This window comes from Hibiscus syriacus, unplaced genomic scaffold (genome assembly GCF_006381635.1).
Source record: "Hibiscus syriacus cultivar Baekdansim isolate YM2019G1 unplaced genomic scaffold, ASM638163v2 tig00111298_pilon, whole genome shotgun sequence".
Classification (NCBI taxonomy): Eukaryota; Viridiplantae; Streptophyta; class Magnoliopsida; order Malvales; family Malvaceae; genus Hibiscus; species Hibiscus syriacus.
In genome coordinates, this window is record NW_024063047.1 from 381,075 (window position 1) to 406,705 (window position 25,631).

A 25,631-nucleotide genomic window follows, 5' to 3' on the forward strand; every position below is an offset into this window, starting at 1 on the left:
TGCACAGGCACTCCTTGAGATGCCTGTTCTTCACCTTGCCTGACCAGGGCAGGTGAATTACTGCTTTCAGTAGGCCTATCTTCTCCCGCTTCACTTCGGGAGCTATTATGTCTGGACATCTAATAAGAATAAACACATTGTTCTATTAGCAAAACAATATACTCATACTATACCAGATCAAAAGTTCTTACTATTTGTTGGCATGTATTCCATTTAAAGACTCTATAGACTCTAGTTTATGCCTAGAATCGGCTAAACCATAGCTATGACACCATTAAATATAACACCCTCAACCCATACCCAACCCGGATACGAGTCAGGATGTCACATTGACTAAACAAAACAATACTCTAAAAAAACCGATAAACATTTGAACTTATATTATTAAAATACAATAATATACATATGTTAATACAAGTTTATCAAAATACTCAGAGCATACACAACTTAACATTCTATTATATGCCAACACTGATTTACATAACAAAATGACATACTATTAAGTTGCTTCTGATCTGGTAGTTGCAGGAGTAATGTTGTCCAGCTGCTTAACCTGTCTCATCTACTTTCTTGAATCCTACGTGTGAAACACTCACACACTAAGTCATCGACTTAGTGAGGCAATATAATAATGATAACAAAGAAATGTAATGGAAATGCCATAATTAAATGGAATGAGATGAAATCAAATGCTAAACCTTGCAGTTTATATCACCATGTTCTTTACCTGTCAGCATAATATATTGACATTCATGAATTCATATTAATAAGATTATTGGCCCATGATACGATACTGAGAACCTAAGGTGTGTGAGTACTGTGAGGTTGTGCACTATGCTGTCACCACAACTCGTATAAATGCACCGAAGTGCCACGTAGAATTGCACCGAAGTGCCATGTAGAATTGCACCGTAGTGCCATATAAGATTATCCCTAAAGACCACGTAGATAATTCCTTAAGAATCATATACATATGCCAATGATCAAGTATGTGTGTTAAAAGACCTCACATATGTTCCAAAGAATACATATAATCCTGAAGGACCGCGTAGACCCTCTACTCTTGGCATGCCAACTATACCTATAGTTCTCATCTACATAGCATGGGCTTTCACCATTCCCATAATTTATATTGTATAGACATAAAATTTTCATATCTTTATCACATAAACATATCATGTTCCATCACTTTATCACATAGCTTATATAACATTTCCTGCATATTCATGTCACTTAATGCATATAATATGAACTCATGTCATGTATCATAATATGAAATACGATCATGTATCAAAATATTGAATCTAGAGTTATCATGTGCCATATAATATTCATGCCATGCATATGCACTCACCTATATTTCCTTGTTTTTTCCTCGATCGACCTTACGAGACAATTGTTCTGGAACTTGTTTAGGATCGGTATCTACAGAGTAATTCATTGATGCTAATCAGTATACTAATTAATATATTCTAAACTATATTTCTTGGGATAAAAGAAAAGCCATTTTCATCTTTTAATGAAGGTATGCATCGATACACCACACCATGCATCGATGCATAAATCTTATTCGATGTTTATATTTAAGGGGGTGTATCGATGCACTCCTTATGCATCGATGCATTAATGGCATTCGATGTCTTTATTTTAAAAGAGTGCATTGATACAACTTGAACAATTTCTGGTATTTATCCTTGATGCATCAGTGCACATTGAATGTGCATCGATGCACATAGCCCAAAAATGTCATTTTAAGAACGAAAATCTTTTTATAATCTTCTCTACACTTTATATTTCACCTCCTTTTATATCCCTAACTTGCATACACTTACTTAAACTAATTTTTATCCATTCGATACTTTTAAAACTTAGAAATCCAATTCTCCATATAAAATTTAAGAATTTCACTCAATTTCCAACATGTTCTAAATCGAATTCTAACACTTCATATCCTTTAATTAGCTTGATGACAAGTAAAATCCCACTTCTAATTCTGATTATGAACTCTATTCCAAGATTTCACTTTTCTACTTCCTTTCTTTAATCCATCCTAACTCCATCATCTTTTTATTTTAAGATAACCTAAGCTTTCCTTAAGCTTAGTTATCATCTAATGATCAATAAGAAACCTTAAATTCATCAAGAGTTTGATTAACAAGAAAACTCACCTTTAACTTTGTCTTCAAGAAGAAAGAAGAAGAAGAGAAATCTGGAAACTTTTTGGTCTTTCTCATTAGCTTCCACGTGGGAATAAATATCCTCAAACTAAGATTTATTTAATTTTCTTGTTAAAAGACTTATTTACCCCTTCAATTTTTCTTCTTTACTTATTCATCCTACATGAAACATTCACATTAAATCTTTCAACTATTTAATTTATCTAATTTGGTCACTAACTTTTAAAATTTCATAATTTGATCACTAACCCGATATGGAGGATGTTACAAGGTTAGTTAAAAAGGATAAAAAATCAGAGGAAAATGAAATATTAGACATACTTCGGAAGGTGAAAGTTAATATATCTCTCTTTGAGGTTATCCGGAAGGTTCCAAGGTATGCCCAGTTTTTGAAGGATCTCTGTACGACTAAAAAGAAGCTTACCAGGGTCGAGAAAGTGAACTTAGGAGAGCACGTCTCAATAGTTTTCCAATGGAAGTTACCACCTAAACTAAAAGACCAAGGTATGTTCGCAATACCCTATAAAATTGGTAAGGTAGAGATAAAACGAGCCATGTGCGATCTTGGTGCATCAATTAATGTAATGCCTCTACCTATTTATAAAATTGTTACTAACGATCCTTTGAAGGATACAAAGATCTCGATACAGCTTGCTGACAGGTCAGTGGTCTATCCAAAGGACTTTTAGAGAATGTATTGGTAGAGGTAAACGACTTGATATTTCCTGCCAATTTTTATATAATCGACATGGAGAATGATCGCATAAGCACGTCCTCTGATATCCTGCTGGGGTGCCATTTCCTAAGAACTATACACACGAAAATTGATGTGAGAAGTAGAATTTTAACTATGGAATTTGATGGTGAGATCGTTAAATTTGACGTATATAAGGCAATGAGATATCCTGATAAAGTGGAAAGTATAAATTTTGTCGATTTATTGATCCTTTGGCTGATGAATTTTTAAGGACTAATTTTTCCTTTGATATATGCAGGGAGCTAGAGGATCATGATGAAAACGTGAATTCTGATCATACCGAATTGAATTTGATTTCTTCTATGCCTAAAGTCTTACATTCTGTTTTGCAGGCACTCGAAGTTGAGCTAAAACCATTGCCGGATCACTTGAAATAACCTTTCTCGGATCAAATAACACTCTACCAGTAATCATATCAAAAATATTATACGAGGAGGAGAAAAAGACTTAATAACGGTTTTGTGCCAGTACAAGGAGGCTATAGGATGGACCATCGCTGACATAAAAAAGTTGAGTCCATCTACTTGTATGTATAAAATTAAAACTGAAGAAGACGCAAAACCAACACGTGAACGTCAACGTCGGCTAAATCCACCAATAATAGAAGTGGTAAAAATGAGATACAAAAAATCCTAGATGCAGATATTATATATCCAATTTCGGATAGCAAATGGGTAAGTGCGATACATGTAGTTCCTAAAAAACATGATTTACTGTGATCTAAAATTCTGAAGGAGAACTTGTACCAACACGAGTTCATAATGGGTGGAGAGTATGTATTGTTTACAGGAAGTTAAATTCTTTAACTCGAAAAGACCATTTTCCTCATCCATTGATAGATCAGATGATAGAATGATTAGCTGGTAAATCTCACTATTGTTGTCTTGATGAATTTTCAGGTTTCTTCCAGATTCAGTAGCACATGAAGATCAAGAAAAAATGATATTCACATGCCCCTTCGGCACATTCGCTTATCGACGTATGCCTTTCAGACTTTGCAATGCACCTGCCACATTCCAAAGGTGTATAATTAGTATTTTTTCTGATTTTATTGAGAAATGTAATGAAGTCTTCATGGACGACTTCACTGTTTACGGTAATTCATTCAGTGAGTGTCTATTAAACTTGAAAAATGTGTTGCGTCGGTGCCTAGAATTTAACCTTGTTTTGAATTATGAAAAGTGTCACTTTATGGTTGATAAGGGTTTAATTATAGGCCATATTGTTTCATCTAAAAAAATTACAGTAGACAAGGCAAAAATTGATATAATACGTTCACTTCCTTACCCCAATACGGTGAGGGAAATTCGTTCTTTCCTTGGTCATGCAGGTTTTTACCGTAGATTCATTAAGGATTTCTCTAAGGTGGCGTAACCATTGTACGAGCTATTACAGAAGGATAAAGCCTTCAATTTCGACCAACAATGCCAAGAATCATTCGACTTATTAAAGGAAAAGTTGGTTTCGGCACCCATAGTCCAACCGTCAAATTGGGATTTTCCCTTCAAAGTTATGTGTGATGCTTTGGATGGAATTGTTGGAGCTATGCTCAGACAAAAGATCAGGAAAGAGCCTCACGTTATTTCTTATACGTCTCGTACCTTAGATTCCGCACAATGGAATTATTCAACAAAAAAAAAAGAATTATTCGCTATTATTTTTGCATTAGATAAATATAGATTATATCTTCTTGGTACTAAAGTTGTTGTTTTATCTGATCATGCAGCCTTGAAGTACTTGCTCAGCAAAAAAGAAGCAAAACCACGACTAATCCGTTGGATCTTACTCATCCAATAGTTTAATTTGGAAATCAAGGATAAAAAGGATGTGAGAACTTAGTAGCTGATCACTTAAGTCGACTTCCAATCACTATAGTTAATCCTCCCATTCGTGAAGAATTCCCGGAGGAAAGCTTGATGATGTCGTAGAAGTCAATACTTTGGTTCGCAGATATAGTTAATTACTTAGCTACGGGTAAATTACCATGTGATTTGACGAGAGCCGAAATAAACCACATTAAGAGAGAATCTCGTTTCTTCATTTGGGATGATCTGTATCTTTGGAAGCATTGTTCATACCAGGTAATTCAATGATGTGTTCCTGAAAGCGAGGTCAGCTCAATTTTAAATTTTTGTCATTCTTATTCGTGTGGTGTATACTTTGGACCGAAGCGAACTGCTCATAAAATTTTGGAATGCGGATTCTTTTGGCCTCATATTTTCCGTGATGCTTACTTATTTTGCAAGTCTTGTGATAATTATCAACGTGTAGGTAATTTGAGTTGAAGAATGAAATGCCCCTTAATCCTATATATATATGCGAAATATTTGATGTTTGGGGACTTGACTATATGGGTCATTTTGTTTCTTCTTTTGGCAATTATTATATAATTCTTGCGGTTGATTATGTTTCGAAGTGGGTAGAAGCTAAGGCCACTCAAAACAACGATGCTAAAACTACTGTTTAATTTCTAAAGAATTGTATTTTTTCCATGTTTGGTACACCAAGAGCGATAATAAGTGATCGCGGCACATACTTCATCAATCGAGTAATTGATGTACTTATGAAAAAGCATGGAGTGAATCACAGGATTACCACGACTTATCATCCGCAAACGAGCAGACAAACAAAAATTTCAGACCGTGAAGTAAAGACGATTCTTGAGAAAATAGTCAAGCCAAATCGCAAGGATTGGAGCTTGAAGTTAATTGACGCTTTGTGGGCTTATCGAACTGCATATAAAGGACCTATCGGTATGTCGCCATATCGCCTTGTGTTCAGCAAGCCATGCCATTTACATGTCGAGCTGGAACACAAGGCATATTGGGCCCTAAAAAGATGCAATATGGAGTAAGAACCGGTTGGCAAAACACGGAAGTTACATATACAGGAACTTGAGGAAATTCGGAGAGATGCTTACGACAACGTCAAAATATATAAGGACAAAACAAAAGAATTATAGATCGAAAAATTGTTTTTAAATCTTTTTCTATCGGATAAAAAGTTATTCTTTTTAATTCAAAATTAAAACTTTTTTGCAGATAAACTACGATCAAAGTGGAGCGGACCTTATACGATAACTGAAATATTTTCTCACGGCGCAGTCAAACTTGAAGATGATTCGAGTACTCGATTTAAAGTCAGTGGACACATGATTAAACCGTATTATACGAATAGCCAAGCTTGCTTAATTGAAGATCTCGACTTAGAAGAACCTGTAGTCTGAATCAGGTCGTCGAGCTAAGGACATTAAACAAAAGCGCTTCATGGGAGGCAACCCATTGTTTTAAATTCCGTTATATTTTTGTTTTTGTTTTATTTTTTTTCAATCAAACAAGTTTAATTTAATTTTTATTTTTATTTTGCAGGAACTGAATATTTTTATTCAAACTTAAACGAAGAAGAATTGCAAAATTATGAATAGAACAGTACCAATTTTGAGAAATGAACAGTCGAACAAAGCAGAAAAAAAGGAGAGGCCCAGCTGTGCGCACCGTTTCATTAATGGTGCACGTTAACAAAACCCAAGGGAGGCTCGGCGTACGTTAGCCAAGCCCAAAAATATTTCCCCCCTTTTTTTGATTCATATGCATCCCCATCTCTCAATACCTTCTTCCCTTTCCCTTTTTACTATGTCGTGGACTCTATCTTATCCCCATCAAACCACTCTTTTTTTCAATTTTCAACACCCATTATTCTAAAAAAAATAACACCCACTTTGACACAAATTCAAACACCCCACCCCACCCCTCCCACGCACAGCACTACCAAACTAAACCAATTAAACCAAACTTCTCTCTTCATCTCTCCATACCCAATCGCTCTTCCCCAAAGCACGAATCGTCGCCCCTCATCCTTCTCACCGCCAACAGCTTCAACAAAGAACTCTTCTCGTTTTATCGTCTTCACGCCACTCGTTCCTCCCTAATCTGTTATGATGCGTACGCGAAACCGACCTAAAAATACCAACGCTCCTCCACCCATCGCCTAGGAGGACGTCGCCGCTCCAATGCGTCAGCGTTTGTCGAGTTTTCAAGTGACTCCAACTCCATTCCACTGCCACCCCCGATTCAACCGATGCAAGGTCGTGGCCAAACTTCAACATCATCGTACCATTCGATGTTTGCACCGATCGCTTCTTTTACCCCGGGCCGAGCACATCTCGTCGTCCGTCACCACGATGCTCTCTATCTCCGTCGTTTCACTCAATGCCGACCGAAGCAATAACATCGTCCCGTTCATGACCAACGATATTCCCATCATATTCGATGTATTCGGTGACATCGGATAACGCTCCCGAGGTAAACTCTAGTCTTGTTTCGATTCAAACATTGCTAATGGATCATCCTATCTATGGTTTTACAGAGGACTTTACCATCGATTTTCTACCCCCGGATCCATCGCCAGCAACGTTGAGCTCTCGGTAGCAACCCGGGCATGATTCTTTGTCGATTCATTCACCTAGCCCGGGTGATGCTCCTGACAGCCCACCGCCCGTCCACAAAAATCTGGAGCGTAACCGAAGGGGTCAGTCATATGATATCCCTCTCGAAGAGACGATGCACAGGTATTTGCAATTTTCCAATGACGAATTGGTACGTTTTGAGTCGGTAAGACATCATCCTTTCCGTGTAGCTAAGTACATCCCGACTCGAACTTTACAAACATTACATTTACGTGAGTCTGTTCACACATATTTCACTGCCATTAGTTGGAATTTATATCCGATGATTAACTGTGGAACATTTTATGAACTTGTGTTTGAATTCTATGCCACTTTTAATTTTTTGCCTCAACATCTTCTAAATGTTAATTCACCTGATGTCATTACATTCTAACTATGTGGAAGTTATTTTTCAATGTCTGAACTTAATCTTACTATAGTCGTGACGGATGTCACGAATCATGTGTATTTAACTATTTTACTTGAGATTCCGCACACTTTCGATGCCGACATGGCCTATGAGGCGTTTACCGGATTAGTCGGCCACACATTCAACGCTCGCTCAAATCGAGCCCATCTTATCCACGACCCGGCCTCGCGCTTCATCCATCGCTTCCTCGCTTACAATTATTCCGGCCGCAACAACTCATCCTCCTCCTTAAGCTGAGTTAAGCTATTTTTTTTATGGTGCATGTCCGTCGGCGAGCATGTGAACTTGGGATTTTGGTTTGCTCGGGCCTTTGAGATCATTATTCGATCCAATTTCCCACTTATCATTGGCCCTTACATTACTCATTTAGCTTCTCTAATCTCTAATTTTGACATTACATGATTTACTTATGCTTTTTCTACAGATACTTTGGATGAGAGATGCTTGGATTCGATGGGCCTACTTGCTAGAACCCCGAGCGCACCATACTTCGTTCCACCGGGTGTCCTTACTCCTCGCAGCGAGCGAGTCTTCATTAGCCGTAATACGTCGGTGCTGCCACCTGCAACACCCCGCCCGGATATGCAATCTTATATGGATGACATACACAATCGCCTTCACTCTATAAAGACGAACATCATTGAAATTCTCTCCTATCTACGTCCCAGCACCTCCCACCGCGACCGAGGTCGTGGTCAACATTAAATCCGGGGAGTACTCTATTCCTTCTACTGCACTTTAATTTTACGTTTTGAGGCAAAAACTTTAAGTGAGAGGGAGTAGAGTGTAGATTGAATTTCCCTTTTGCTTATCTTTATGTTTCGATTTTAGTATGTGTTAGTTAAATTTGTGGAAATTTCATTGAATTTCTTTGTCATGTTGAATATTTTTTGGATGCTATGCTTGTTTGGGAACACATGATTATTTAGGTTAGTATGTTCTTGATAATGGATAGCATGAATTGTAATCAAGTTGGTATCTTTTGTGATATTCCATGACTTTGTTGGTTGAAATGTGATTAGCTCAATGCATCAAAACAATTTGGTGAGATTTGAGCCTTTACGAGCATATCATTTTCGCTCTGATTTTGTTGGATTGAGTGTGTCAAATTTGGCATTGATATTCTAGAACCTTCTTGTTAAATACTTTTGAGATTACACATGAACATGATGCTTAAAAATGATTTGGGCACCTTAGGATTAACCATTTCGTTTCCCCACTAAATAACCTACACATACATTTTCCCCTAGTTAACCACTTTTGAGTTTATTCTCCTTTTTTTGTTTTCACCACATTTATAAACCCGGGCCTTTTTATTTTATCCCTCTTTTCTACCCTTTTCAGGGCAAGTGAACAATTATCCGATGTATGCTCCATGAAAAAAAAGAGAAGAACCTGTAGTAATTCAAAAAAAAAGGAAAAAATAAAAAAAGATGTTGTTCGAAAAGAGAGAGAAAAAAAAGACATGAAAAAATGGAAAACAAAACAACAAAAGTGTGAAAAAAAGAAAAAAATCAAATGCATTTTGTTGTTTGACAATTTGTCTTTTATTCTTGTTGTGCTTAATGTTTTGATGGAGATGAACTTGTTAGTTGTTAGTTCCTTGCCTTGAATATTTAGCCATATATTTAGCCTTTTCCCCACATTTACCTAAGCCCTGTTACAACCAATAAAAGACCATTTGATTTATGCATTTTGTTCTTATTAGTAGTGGAGATTTGATTTACTTGCAGGCCTATGATAATATCGTGTCAATTCTGACGTTAGGCATTTCTTTACCCCAAACATATTGAGTGGTTTTAGTGAATCCCAGTAAGGTTTTGAGTTATAAGCATTAAGATTAATGAATGAATGGATATTACAATTGCACTTGACTTGTTCCAACTGGTGATATTCAATTGATTGATGTATTGACTTGGATATTTCTTGTGGTCTCTACTTTACTTTCCTTGAATGTGAAACTTGACAAAGAACGATAAATTGTGTTTTTGACAAATTTGATTATATCATACTTGAGGACAAGCATGGGATAAGTGAGGGGGAATTTGATTGTCAACACACCTTTTCGTCCTACTAGGATTCAAACTCCTAAAAAGTAGGAATACTAAGCATGTTCGGGTAGATATCATGTGGGGTAGGATTTTTCATTTTATTATTTTGATTTACCTCACTAATTTTTTTTATTTTGTCCTCTTTTATTTTGTTTTCATCATTTGCATCATAACAAGAGGCCATTGATCCCTAAAAATGTGTTTGTTACACAAAATAATCTAAATTAATGGATAAAGGTGTTGTAATACAAGAGATTAAAAACCCCGAGGTACGATTATGGTCCGAGAAGACTCAGAAGGAAAATGGAGACAGTCTTCAAGGAAGCTATGTGTCAGAACTGGTTAGCTACGCCTCTATTAGCCTAAAGCAGAACGACATGCAAGAGCTTCGGGACATCTGGGGCAGTTAAAGAATGATTGGAAACAGAAGTTCAGTCAGCGATATGGTGACATTGCACTTTTTCTTCATGTTAAGACCGATAAGCCCTTAATCAGAGCCTTGGTTCGATTATGGAACCCGGGATACAGTTACTTCACTTTTAACCAGGAGGGAATGGTACCTACCATCGAGGAGTATACTACACTATTGCACTGTGAAAGCATTAAACTGGAGCGAGCCTACATCAAACACATCAAGAGTCAGTCTTTCAAGAACAGACTGCTAAGATTACAGGAGTTGATGAAAAGTGGGTGACTGACCGACTCCGAAACAAAGGTAACGGACAGGGAATTGAGTGGATCCACATAAGGAAACTAATGAATGACCACCCTGATGAATGGAAGATTATAAACCTTTTTTTCACTAGGTATGTATAGCTTGATCATCTTTCTAAAGATTTTGGGATGTATTGACGTAGCCGTGGTGGAACTGTTTGAGCAACTTCCGAAACGGGTCAACCCAGCACCAACCATCTTAGCCGAGACCTTTCGATCTCTCAACCATTGCCGAAGAGCTGGCGGAGGTAGATTCATTGAATGTGTTCAGCTCCTTTAAGTCTGGATTCACAGCCACTTCTGGAAGAATAATGGGGTTGCCTACCGCCGATTTAGCACTACGTATTCACCTTTGAGAAAGTTCATCACCATGAAATGGCACGAAGACGCTTCAAAAGAGAAGTGGATGAAAGTATTCACTCATCTCCAAGATCAGGATATTACCTGGAGAGCCCCCTGGTTGTTCCTTAGTGACGTTCTTTTTCGATGTGGGGACTCCGACACTATGACCTTACTTGGACTTTGGGGTGCAGTTGGGTATGCTCCATTGTTAGCACTTAGACATTATGGGGCACGTCAGTTTGTTCCAGCAATATGCGGACTAGCTAAATCAGAGTTTGAGTATCACGGTGACAGTTATAAGAAGAGGATCAAAGAGATTGTCGATTCATGGAAGAAAGTGTTACGGATGGATATTGTGGCTGCAAAAGACAAGCTTACCCCAGACTATTTAGAGTGGCAAAAATTGCGAAAAAAGACAACACCCCGGTGCCAAACTGTGAGGAAACACGGACCATGGAGGAGCATCTTAGGCATGTCCCTTTTGGACTTGAGATAGCCAAAACAGAATTTGAAACTATGAACAATGAGTTGGGAAAGAGGATAAAGGAACTTGAGGCTGAGCGCTATTAGTGGAATCTAGATGCCGACTCTCAGAAAGATCGAGCAGACAAACTAGAAAGAGAACAAAAAAGAGTCCGTTTAGAGCTCGAAGACTTGAGAAAGGGGTATCAAGATAAAGTCAATGATAACTCCAAGTTGAAAGTGGCTTCTAAATACTGGAATGAGAGAGAGCTTGGAAGGAACAGATGAAGACTGCCCAGAGGCGCTTAGCAGGCAGTCAACATTAAAACCAATGCTTGAGAATACGGATGGCTGATCTGGAGAAACAACATGAGAGAGATGGCAAAACAATAGCTGAGTTAGAAGCTATTGTAGATGGGTTCAAGAAGCAAGCAAGCAAGCTTCAGATAGTGCCCTTCGACGGATGTTTACAGTGGCGTTTCCGTTGGGAGTAAGCACAACAAAGGGTGAAGGCCAGAGATACAGTCATCCGAGACTTCCTGGATCAAGTACAGAAGGTAGCTCGTCATCTACACGGCCTGGCAAGGGAAGCTGGAATGGTCCAACAAGGCATACAACCAGTGATAGATGAAGACAGAAGACTTGTCAACCTACTAGAAGCTGTTCGGGTCTAGAAGATTTAGTCCAAATTTACCTTTGATCGTTTTTATGTCTCTTACAAGATAAAACATTTTTGTCTAAGTAAAGATTATTTATAATAATGGACACTTTTCTGGATCAATGCCTCGAACATTTCATGCATTCTTGCATTTTTGCCTTTTTGCATATTCATCTACATTTTTAAGCATTTTCAAAAACATGAAATTAAGTCATGAAGGACTCGATGAAGAGGATTTAACCACATGGAAGCAAGATTGTAACATTAAAGAGCTTGATCAGCTGATGGTAGGACAAAGCCTGTCAGGATGATCTAAGAAAAGAATCCTCATATTCTAAGGGCTACGATATTGAAGTTGTTAGCTGTTACCACATAAGAAGCCCCAAACATTCCTCTGAAAACTGTAAGGTGCTTGCCGAAGAAGGGGGCATGGCATATACCATTTGCACTTAGAGGATTGTTTTGTTTGAACACGTCTTTGATCTTTCATGTTTGCTTAATCTTTTAAAGGATTGAATTTATGCTACTTTCTAAAGTGGAGCAATTGAACAAATTTTAATCTTTAGTTCTTCGAATATTAAATGAATTAAGGATTCTTTTAATTCTTCAAGAATTACAGATTTTTGACATATGACAAGATTAGACCTTTCTTATCCTGTCTCAAACCCCAAAATAAAATACCTCGATTCTTTACCCAAAATAACTCATGTTCATTACCAAAAAGACCAAATTCTTGAACATTGCCTTTATCTTTTCGATACACCCATACCTTTCTTTGAGTCAATAAAATCACACCACTGTCTTTTTAGACTCAAAATTGACATTTTAATATCATTAAAATCCAAGGCATTGAGTTGTTCATCTGAACATGAGCATTATTATAAAGACACAACTTGGGGCATCTCGCGGGGAGCTTGAACATTGAGACATCTGGGGAAAAAGAAGAAGAATTCATCCGAAATAATTCTATCATGCATTAACTACATTGTTTTCATGTGAATAGAACTAATCCTGAAAATCTATCCCCCTGGGGATAACTCTTCTGTGAAGACTTACATGTATGAAATGATAAATGGTTTTCTTTCTTTATCCCTTCACAACAGGAGAAAATATATATCCATTGTGTCCCATTTTGAGCCTATAGTATTTTTTCTTCTGATTCAACCCTAACCAAGGATCACCATCCACACTGGGGGGTAAGGTGGAAGAAATATGGTCACATGAGTGAAGACATCGATCCAAAGGTAGACCAAATGGCAAGTGCGAAGATCTAATCAAGAACAAAAAAGAAAAGAAGCAAAAAAACAAAGAAAAAAGAGAAACAAAAGAAAAAAGAAAGAACAAAAATCAAAAAGAAAAAAGAACAAAAAGCACATGCAAAGATTCCTAAAGACAAATGGCACATCAAGCTTCAAACTATGAGATTGATCAAGCACAATCATTCCCGAATCACTGAATCACTTCACTCGAAGATCATAGAGCATCAAAGAAAGAGACATTTTGAGCAAGACAAGATTGAAGGCATCAAAATGAATTGATCCTTGGTTCAAAACCCTGTAACACTTGTTTGGGCCTATTTATCCTTTTTTTCATAACCATGAGCCCTGACCTACATTGCGTGCCTTAAAAGTCCCTTCTAATCATACATGGATTTCTAAACAGAAGAGACTATCTTCAGATTTCATCACGCCCATCAGGATTAATCTTTGTTTGCAAAAAAACAATGTAATTAATGCATGGTATAGAAAAATAACAAAAGGGGGTTCAAGACGTAAATCATGAATAACGTCTTGAAACCAAAGGAGGGTTCGAGTTGAAAACCTGAAAAGGTGGCTCGAATATAAAAATTGTGCAATTGAGGCGATCACACAAGTTCCTTGATACGACATCGCACAATCCAAGTGTGACCACTAAGGTTGGGAGTCAGAGAAAACTTCTAGTAGAGGAGCATGTAAGATACCCCATCAAACCTTTGAGCATCAAATGCCAAACCTTTGACCAAACACAATAACCTGAGACTTTTTTATCATTTCCTTACTTAACCACTTCCCAAAAATAGCTTTGATCTTGGCACTTGTCAAATAGCTATAATTCATTGAAGGATTAACAGTATAATTAATTCTTTGATATCCGAAGAACTCTAGTTTATGATTCGTCTCAATTATAAAACCGTGAAAGTGACAATATTTTCAAAACTTTGGATCAAACATTTTTCAAAACTCTTTTAATTGATATTTTCATAACTTTGAAAATAAAATAGAAAGAAAAACATTTTTTTCAAACAAGACAGTCTCTCTAGAGTGGATCTTGGTAAATGACATGTGACTTTTAGACACAAAACTCATGCTCAGAATCAATGTTGAAGCAAGACATGAGGAACATTTGGGGCATCTTTGAAGATTCAACATCAAATATTAGGGCATTTTTGGATATTGGGGCATCATTTGGGGATTCAACATCCTAATGCAAATTATCAGACCTTTTTCAGGAGATAAAATATAACAATTCATGTTACATGCATCTTATGCATACATTTTAGAGCATCATATTTATCATTTTCCACATACATAATTTTTTGCAGCTTTTAGAGTCAAGTTTCAACTTTAAGACGAAGGATACTCGATTCAAAAGAACCTTTAAAGATTCATGTTGGTTGCTTAACTCAGCAGCAAGAAGCTACACTTTGACCAACTCGATAGATTGAAAGTTTCTCTCGAAACAACACAATTTGCTCGAGAGTAGATTTCAACTTCACGACGAAGGATATCTAGCTCGAAGCCAAACTTTACAATAAAGGGGTCTCCACGGTTTCAACTTCACGACGAAGGGAATTGTGTCCACCCGCAACATACAATACTTGGATTTTAACTTCACGATGAAGGATATTCAAGTCAAGGCTCAACTTCACAACGAATGGGCCATCCATGATTTCAACTCCACGACGGAGGATATCTTGCCACTCGAGACAACACAAGTTCAACTTCACAACGAAGGGACGGCTGGTTGTCAACAAACAACTTCCTAATTTCAGAGCCAATTTCAACTTCACAACGAAGGATATTGGACTCCAGACAACGCAAGTTCAACTTCACGACGAAGGGACCGCTGGTTGTCAATAAACAACTTCTCAATTTTAGAGCCAATTTCAACTTCACAGTGAAGGATATTGGACTCCAGACAACGCAAGTTCAACTTCACGACGAAGGGACCGCTGGTTGTCAATAAACAACTTCCCAATTTCAGAGCCAATTTCAACTTCACAGCGAAGGATTTTGGACTCCAGACAATGCAAGTTCAACTTCACGACGAAGGGACCGCTGGTTGTCAACAAACAACTTCTCAATTTCAGAGCCAATTTCAACTTCACAACGAAGGATGTTGGACTCCAGACAATGCAAGTTCAACTTCACGATGAAGGGACCGCTGGTTGTCAATAAACAATTTCCCAATTTCAGAGTCAATTTCAACTTCACAACGAAGGATATTGGACTCAAGACAACAAAAGTTCAACTTCACGACGAAGGGACTACTGGTTGTCAATAAAAAACTTCCCAATTTCAGAGTCAATTTTGACTTCACAGCGAAGGATATTGGACTCAAGACAACGCAAGTTCAACTTCACGACGAAGGGACCGCTGGTTGTCAATAAACAACTTCCCAATTCCAGAGCCAATTTCAACTTCACGACGGAGGATATTGGACTCGGAACAATGCTACTTACTTGGATTTCAACTTCACGACGAAGGATATCCAATTCTAGGCTCAACTTCACGACGAAGGGGCCACCCACGGTTTCAACTTCACGACGAAGGGAATCGTGCACACAAGCATCATCCATCTTTAGATTGAATTTCAACTTCACGACGAAGGATATCCAACTCAAAGAAGGAGTATATGTCAATAAAGACCTTCGAGTTCGACTACGCTTAGCTCCAAGCACATCATTTACATCATAACTCAAGGCTAGAAGGGTTATCTGCCATCAAAATTGTCGAGTTAGATTCCATTCAGCTCGATGACACATCAATCGCACTACTTTTCAGTTGCAGTTGAGGTTTTCAAGTCGAGAAGAGGACCTGGGTTAGTTGTGCTTTAGTGACAAGCAACCATTTTCAAGCAAAAGCTATCTGTCAATGAAGATTTCTGAGTTCGATTCCGATCCAAGGTCTTTAAACCGAGAAGAAGACCGAAGGGCAACGAGAAGCCACGTGCTGATTCAAATTCTGAACTACGGCTTCAATTTCATATCATTTCAAGATGAACTCGGCTTCACGACGGAGGAGTCATCCGTAACTCAATTCGACAGGGAGTTATTGAAACATCAGAGTCAATTTTCAACTCCACCGAACGAAAAGTGTGTCTTTTAATCTTTGCCCTATCCCCGTTACACGACTATGGGCAAAGAGGGGCAGCTGTCAACACACCTTTTCGTCCTACTAGGATTCAAACTCCTAAAAATAGGATAGAATTTTGCTATGATTCAAACTCCTAAAAATAGGATAGAGTTCTACTATGATTTAAACTCCTAAAGATAGGATCCACAAGCACTATAAATAGCCATTGTAACTCACTATTGTAACACACGATTTACAGACAAAATACAGAGGAAAACACGGAAAATACAAAGGCAAAGCTATTGTAAACGATTCGAAAAGGAAATAAAAAGTAGCTTTTTTTTATTCATTCATTTCTCGCATGTGCACGTTATTTTTTGAGATTTGGTTCGAATAACCCAAAACGTGGGTTGCGCCGATGACCAAAAATGGGTGGGGTTTCGAAGTTTCGAACCTAGATCTACCCTGAGGCGTGTTCATTTTTTATCCCCCTAATGCGTAATATCAACGTTAATTGTCTTTCAAATTTGGTCTTAATCTTTATTTTTCTTTATATTAGTCCTTTTATTTATTGTATAGATATTTTTATTTATTTATTATTTACATTATTGTCATTATATATATATACTTATGTTTTTTTAAATGATTTTCAATTGATTTTTTTACACTATATATTATTATTATATATACATATATTTTTTATTTATTTATATTCATTTGGTTATTTTTTAATACTATATTTATTATTTATATATATATATATATACTTTTTTAAAATATTTTACTTATAAGCGTATTATTACTATATATATATATATATTGTAATTATCTTTATTTATTTTTTTTACTTTATCATTATACGTATATATGTATGTTTTTAATAGTTTATTTATAAGCCAATTATCATTATATGTATACTTTTATATTTGGTTTATATATTTATTTATTTATTTGGGTTTTTTTATATTATATTATATTTTCATATTACTATTATTATTGTTATGATTATTATTTTTCTATTTTACTCATTTATATATATATATATATATTAATATTTCATTCATTCATTTATTTATTTATTTATTTTTTATTCTTTTTTTTTTTTTTACTTATTTTTATTCTTCATTTTTTTCATTTATTCATTTTTCCCTCTAACACATCTTATGACTTTTTAAGGGTATTTTCGTCAATTAATTAGAGGTAAGTAATTCATGATCAAATTTTACCTTTTAATTTAAAATTACAATTTTCTTAATTAAGACAACTGGAAATTACGTAGTACCGAAAGGGCGGTTCAAGGGTGCTAATCCTTCCTTGAGCGTAACCGACTCCCGAGCCCGACTTATTTCTGGTAAGACGCAGATCAGGTAAGAAATAGGGTATCCAATCAACCCATTTATTTTTAAATAAATGATCGGTGGCGACTCCAATCCACATTTTTCAAGTCGAAGCTCAATCCTGGGGCACAACCGAAAGACGGTTGCGACATTGATGAGTGTTCAGAATCGTTTATCTTTGCTCGTTATTTCTTCGATTTTGTGGAAATATTACTGTTGATTTGGTCATGTTATGCTTGTTTTCATGCAGATCCTTACTTTTCAGAATTAGTGACAAAACGGGCGCATTCTGTATTTTTTTATTATTTGGTCACGGCTGGAGACATGTGCACGACTCTGGGCATGAAGCGGTCTGACGTGGCAGTTTCTAGAAGGTCCGGTCATCGACGGTTTCTAGAAGACTTCCTCCGCACGCCTTCTGTAAGATGGACGAGAAGAGTTGTATTAGGAGACTAATTTAAAGTTTGAATTTAGAAAAAAAACTATTATCTTTAGAATTATTTTATTTTATTTTCTTGTTTATCCTTAGACTTTGAGAGGCTATAAATACCTATTGGGGTAAGCCTAAACTCATCACTCAAATTACAATCTTCTTTTCTCTTTGGTTTTATTAAAGCTTTCTTTTTTTACTTTTCAAGTTTTTTTATTTTTCTTTTATTTTTAAGTTTTGTTTTTAATATGCTAAGTATGACTTTTGTCATGCTTAGCTAAATTTTTCATAAGCCGAGAGCTGAAGCGATGACTCAATTCCAACGGGAGAATTGAAACAGACCCTTAATATCTTCATAATATCTTTCTCAATCTTTGCGCTTATTTTTCAAAATCAAAACAGTTTTCAAAATCATAGATTGACTTTGGTCAAGAGGTTGTTGCGATTAAATGAGTGGGAGGCAGATTCGGCTTATAGAAAGCACATTCGACTTCCTGGGAACACACTTGGCGAGATGGCTTCGCCAAGAGGGAATTGAGATCGAAATTGACAGTTATTGAAGCAACAATCCGAGTCGGTCGCCACGAACTTAAACTGTAATTGATCTACGACAATTGATGTTGATTAGATCAATTTCGAAGATGGAATCAAAGATTGCCTTGGGTATTCAGTATACAAGATAGAGTAAAGGGAATTGCCCTTGTAGACAAAGTAACCGACGTGAATCCCGAAGAGAAAATCTAATTCGATGATCAAAAGGAAATTGAGTCAAAGCAAGGCTTGATGCTATTTTTACCATATTTATTCACAATCTTTATTCTCTTATTTTTACTTAAATTATTTTTATTTATTTAATTACTTTTATTATTTAAATATCTTTTTACCAAACCCCCATTTACTACTTTCACGCCTGGTGTAAACTAATCAGACATAAATTAAGAATTTTCTAAGTCCTTGTGGATTCAACCCTTACTTTTCTATAATACGAATTTTCTTATTTATTATCCGAGAAGAAAGAATTTATTTGACATAAAAAACGACAGTCGTCAATTTCCCACTACTATTTCCCTTACATTGACCAACATGATTCTAAAACTTGGGATTGTAAAATATGTTACGAAAAAGTGAACATTGAGTATGGGAGTTATTACTGTTCTTAGCCAGGCTGCGATTTTGTTATTCATGTCGAGTGTTCCATTGAGGATAAGAGGTTGTATGGTGTGGTTGAGGTTGAAAATCCGGACGAATTGGAGGAATATGATTCGTTTCATAAACCTATGAGTTCATCATTCGTATTATCAAGGAAATCAAAATTGTCGATGATATAGTAGCTACAGAGATACTACATGTTAGTCATGGCCATAATTTGATACTATCAGATAAGATTAAGGGTAATAAACTTTGCAATGGGTGTGTGCTACCTCTCCTATCCTCATTTTATTATTGTTCACACTGTGATTTCTTTCTTCACAAAACCTGTGCTGAATTGCCTAGAAGATTCCGACCTTGGTTTGTTCCAAATTTCAGTGATCTCTACACAGATGGTATTTTCAAATGTGATTTTTGTGAGTATAATTATAGTGGTTTCTCTCTCCTGCCGTGGTCACTTGAAATTCTGTCTCATATTTGCTTCATTGCCTCATAGTTTTACATATGATGCGGATGGGACACATTTCCTCTTTATAAAAAAATATGAGGGGAATTGTAATGCTTGAGGTAAAATAACTCCTGAACTAGCATACAAATGCAAATATTGCACGTTTGCTTTGGATCGGACATGTGATACATTACCACGGACTATATGGCATAAGTTTGATCAGCATTCTGACACTTGCTTTTCAAGAATGTGATGATTATCCGCTACGATACTACTGTGACATTTGTGAGGAAAGAAGAGATTCACAGAAATGGTTTTATCGCGGTGAAATTTGTGATAATGATATGCATATGGAATGTGTTATGAGAGAATATCCATTTATTAAGGTCGGAACCAAATACACATGCGAAAATCATCCACACCCTCTCATTTTTATCAGGAAGATTTATCAATACCCGAAATGCAGTGACTGTGGGGAGCCCTGGAGTGTGAAGAGAAAGGATGCAAATATATTGTTCATTGGAGTTGCATACAACGTCGTTATCTTATATACCGGTAGTGTTAGTAAAATAGTTTGGTGTTTTCTGTCTTTGTAGTACATTTGGTGGTATATTTGGTTTACAGTATATTTGTTGCTAATAATATCTTTTTTCTGCATCCACCTTTAATTCTAGTGTCGGTGGCAGTTCTGGACTGCACCACCACCATCATCAACAGAAGATGGCGCTGGCAGTGGCGGTGGGTGCAGCCGTAGGGCACCCGCATTTGGTGACTCAGTATCACAGACAAATGGGGCAATTTGGGTCATCACCAAATGGCCAATTGAGCATCCCTAGTTAGGGAAGCAGGCATCGATACCCAGTAGTTGAATAATCATTCAATCATCGTTGATGCTTTGCATTCATGGGAAGTAGCTGAATGCATGTGAAATGGCTGAAAGTTGCAAGATTTGCATCGTCGTATGTGTGGGGATCGGATTTTATAAGTTTTCTTGGTCATATTTTGTTATCAATCCCTATACTATACGTAACTTGTAGCTTCATCCCCTACATTCAAATTTGGTTAATTTTGATTCGTACTTTTCAAAGTCTGAAATATCAATTAGGGGGACAATTCGTAAAGATTAAAAATAATTAAATTAACGAACATGAATCAAATTTTACTTCAATTTCAACAAGTATTATTTGTTTAGGACTGAAATTTTAAAATTTTAAAAAGTGCAAAAAATTATAAGACTAAATATGCAATATATATATATACACGTGTGAATTATGACCCATTTATACAATGTAAACTTTTTTAATTTTACACATATTTAGCACCGCTGGATGAGTGAAAATAAATGGCTGAGATTGACTTCTTTGAATATTTTCTTATTTCCTAATGTTAATCTCAACAATTTACTGTCACTCATCTAACGGTCCTAAATTTGTATATATATAATATACATGAATTAATAACAAATTTTTTAGACTAAATCCGTACTCTACGCTTATAAAATTCATATAATTAGGCAATTATAATGACTTTGAAACCTTTTATATTAATTTTGAGGTAAACTACACTGATAGTCCCTGAACTTGTAAGAAACTTACAATTTGATAACCAAACTTTTAAAACTTGTATTAGTGTCACATCAGTGACCAAAATAAAAAACAAATTAAAAATTCAATGACTACAATACATTTTTAAAAGTTTAGTAATCAAATTGCAAGAACCTTAAAAGTTTAGGTACTACAGTTTTTTGTTTGCCCTTGATTTTTAAATGAATAGGTCATACTAAATTACGCGTAATTACATATTTTACCAGCCAAAATTGAGTATCTATAGAAACATCCCTAATTAACTTGAACCGAAAGTAGATGAGAAAAAGAAGAGGAAAGTATTTGCATATAGATCTGTTTTTCCCTCTGATTTCAGCAAAAGAGAATACACAAAAGCAGTGGTCACATAATCTATAGGCCCTGCCACCAGTGTGGCTTTTGACCTGAAAATGGTGCCACTTGATCGTTACTCGGATATTTCCAGCACGGAAAAACAGCATATATCCAACTGAACACGAGGGCACGCCCTTTGCGTTGCTCTCGTTCCCGAAACTCTAGTTTCGGAATTATACAGTTTGAAAGCGATTGCAACTAGAAAACAGGTTGATACTCTGTTGTTATAAATACAAAATGGTAATAACTAATAGGGGAGAAACCAGCCATTGCATAGTTGGAAGACCTGCAGATGCAGCAAAAGTAACATATTAGCATGCAAGCATGAGTCGATGTGACTGCACGATAATGGCCAAGTAAATTCTCTTCTGATCTGAGAAGAATATATAGAGCTCGGATCTGAATATGAATTACATCGACCGATATAACAATAATCAAGCGTTTAGAGATACTGAGATGAGGCATGGTCTAAAACATGAATTAAACTAACCACTGTAATGATTCTTATATTTCTAAATATGACTAAAATTACCGCATAAGAAAAATATGTTCAGACATCAGTTGCATGTAAGAAATGATCAGATAATTTATGATCGTAACTTTCGGTTTGGCATGCAAGAATAGGCTAAAATGTCAAAATATAATCTTTAGCTATTTAGAAAACATCATTTACTTACGTAAAGTTGCCAATGCTGATGGCGGAACTGAAGGTGTCCTGTCAGGAACCTCTTTATTTGGTTCACTCTTTGATGAAGGTTTGACATGACCAAACGCTACATTTGGCAGTGGACTGGATGTGGGAGTCAAATAGGAAACGGGTCTGAGTTTAAGTTTGGGTGCCGGTGCTGATGGGTGTCCATTTGGTGGGACAGGAGAATGATGAGGAGAAATTTTGGGTGTGGCAACGGGGGCTACATTAGACTCCTCTCGAGTCTTCCCCTTGCTCCTTTTATTCCTATGATGGAAACCTGGCGGGTTTGCCTTGTTACTCAGTTGAGATGCGGGTGAAATTGTTTCGGGGGCAGGTGAATAAACTTCTGGTGCAGAGGCAGCACCTTTCTTGGCTGATGTAGCAGGTGGAACTGCAGGAGCTAGATCATCACCGTGGTGGTGGTGGTGGTGGTGGTGGTGACGGTGATGATGGTGGTTATTGCGGAGGGGATGAGGCGAAGGAGCAGGAGAAGGGGACGATGAGTTTGAGCTGCCATCACCTCCATGAACAGAATGTTTTGGAATGGAAGAAAGGCGAACTTCCTTAACTCTACCAAATACAGTGTTGTTCAGGCCGAGGTTTCTAGAATGAGAACCTGTGATGGTTTGAGCTAGTTGCTTCAATCTCGGAATCGATGGATTATTCCCTACGGCCAGCAGAACAGATGACTGAACAGTAGTGGGGGGAGCAGCTGTTGAGCCTTTGGAATTTGATAAGATAATATACAAGTTCTGAAACTCGTAAAATAAAACCAATCAGATTCAGCATAAGAGATGCTAATAGAACTCTCTAATAGTACATAACAAGCTTTAATCTTACTCCACAAATTCTAAGCACTAAAATGCAACAAAGAAAAAACAAACAAAGCAACAGCAATCGAAAGAGACAGATTGCATAACCTCATATGTGGATAGATGCAGTCCAGCCTTTAGCTGGCTCCTCAAATCATCAAAATTTAACTGTATTTGATAGATAGAAAAGTTCAAGGTAAAGTTGAAGCGGATTTGCACTTTCTGCAGAAGAAACGCGCTTTGCGGGGGAATTACAGTGATTCCTCCCGGGAATTTTAGCACGTCCAAGAAATATGAATCCCCGAACAAGGATTTTGTCAAGCGCAAAGATGATCGGTGTGTAACCAAATATTCAAACGATGACCGAGTCAAGCTTTCAGCTGTCGGAGATATCTTTGAGTATCTTGCATTAGGATCAACCCCAAACACAACCTTTGTTACATTTGGTACATTTAAAGGTTTGAGAGATAAGATAACCACCTGAATCAGAGAAGTAATCGGATTTAGGCAAAAATAATACGAACTACATACGTTGTAACACAAAAAGGATCAAATTATATACTTTGCTTGTGGGAAAGCCTATCTCATCAAAAATGTCATTTTCAAGCTGCACAATATTGTCTCCCAGAAAAGAAACCGGCTTCCCAACTTTAAAACTCGCTACTATATCATGATCTGGACAATAAATATTAGTCAGTAAAATTTTTCAAGCAAATCATGTTAAATCACTTTCATGATCATATATTCAACTGGTCCAACCCTTAGGAAACATGGAATTGTCAATACCATGGGCCAGCCTCAGTCACAAAAACATATAAGCAACTACTGCAATTATTATTCGAATGCAGGGACTTGTAACAAAGTTGATGCATCGACTATAACTCTCAAACCTTAAAAAGAAACTGGAATTTCTTGGCAGTAGGAATTTACGACTAAAACCAATATCAATCACAAGTATTCATATGCAACGTACATGAAGTAGAAACCGATACTAATGATCTATTCTATGTTGTTTAAATTTGATTCTAAACACAAATGTATACATTTAGCAGCTAGCTCGAATTATGAAATTAAAAAAATTGCAGTAAATAACCAAAAGAGATCCAAAATATTGAGTCATGTAATCACACGTGTTAAGAAACTAAATGAAGGAGTAAACTCCATCTTAGTTCTGGAAAATATTCTTCTATTTCCATCTCCAAATTTCCTCTAAATTTTAGGGAAAGAAATGTGAATACTAAATCATACGGAATCATTTTCGATCATATACACCGTCAATAAATTAAATAACGACGTATGTCATCAAAACTTTTTAAGAATAAACTTAAATAACTTCAATTTTTTATAACTTATTATCATTAGAACCACTAACAATATATAATTCTATATATATACGTATTATCGAAATGATTTATCTTATTTTGTTAATTGATGATATAATCATATAACTGATAATTAACACTCTTAAACCCAGTTTCCTCTAATGGAATTTTAATTATTTTTTAATATATATATATATATATAAATCTAAAGAAAATCAAATTGATATGATTCTTTTTTCCTCTACATATCTTCTCTTCAGTTCATACATTCCCAGAAACAATCAGAAATATGAAGCTAAAGAAAGCAAAAACAAAATCCCAGATCCATGCATACACATATATATATTTGATTATATGAAAATAGAGAGAGGGAGGTGGGAAAGTACCTTTGAACCTGGAATCGAGATCCAGATCAGAGCGATCTGAAGAATGAAGAAAAGGGGTCAACCAAAATAAAGCAGAAAGAAAGAGAGCAAGAGCAAACATCACGACGACGAAGCATCGAAGGCCAATGCGAGTGTTTCTGGATCCACAAGCAACGAATCTAAAGCTCAAGCTCGAAATCGAAGCGTTCGATTCCTCGACTGATACTTCATTGCTCACATTCGAACTCAGTCTCTGTTGTTCTTCAGTTTTTCCCATAGCTCATCATCATTTTCCCTCAAGCTCCATTCCCTTGTTGATTACCCTTTGCTTTTGCTTTCACCATTGTTGCTCTCGTTTTTCACCTGTAAAAAAACTCAGCACCGAATGTTTACATATTGATTTGTAGGAGACTGACAAAGCTTGTCTTTGTGCAAGTTTGTTTTTTGTTCTAAATTTTTTTACAGGTAAAGACAAGAAGAAATGTAGGGTTTGAAGATGAAGAAAATAGAATCAAATCTCTATCTTCTTCAAGTGTCTGCTTTTTTTTTAAGATAAAAGCATGGACATCAATTTTGGTGGAATTTCTCTATAAAAAATTATTATTATTTATTGTATAAATTACTTTATTACCATTAAATTTCAGGATTTGTGTGGATTTTACCACTAAACTTTTAAATTGAATGATTTGTACCATTGAACTTAGATTTTTAACTTCAATTTTAGGCATTGGATAATTTTAAATTTTAACTTCCTTCGATTTTTTAACCTTT

The 25,631-nt window shown here is 36.3% G+C and overlaps 1 protein-coding gene across 1 annotated transcript; it reads right to left on the bottom strand.

The window, feature by feature from the left end:
* Positions 1-21,596: 21,596 nt before the first annotated feature.
* Positions 21,597-25,381, bottom strand: LOC120158020. The gene is made up of 5 exons (XM_039168959.1): positions 24,882-25,381; positions 23,736-23,848; positions 23,282-23,653; positions 22,348-23,113; positions 21,597-21,956 (listed from the first exon to the last, which is right to left on the bottom strand). Exons 1-5 carry the CDS (start codon positions 25,135-25,137, stop codon positions 21,895-21,897), a joined length of 1,569 nt encoding a protein of 522 aa, XP_039024890.1. The 5' UTR covers positions 25,138-25,381; the 3' UTR covers positions 21,597-21,894.
* Positions 25,382-25,631: the final 250 nt, after the last annotated feature.

What these genes read in the sequence shown, in the direction of transcription:
- LOC120158020 (XM_039168959.1), bottom strand. Translation starts at nt 25,137, where the DNA reads ATGGGAAAAACTGAAGAACAACAGAGACTGAGTTCGAATGTGAGCAAT. An exon ending in TGCATCTATCCACATATGAG is followed by an intron (nt 23,114 to 23,281) that starts GTTATGCAATCT and finishes TACGAGTTTCAG; the next exon opens with AACTTGTATATTATCTTATC. An exon ending in ATCAGCATTGGCAACTTTAC is followed by an intron (nt 21,957 to 22,347) that starts GTAAGTAAATGA and finishes CTGCATCTGCAG; the next exon opens with GTCTTCCAACTATGCAATGG.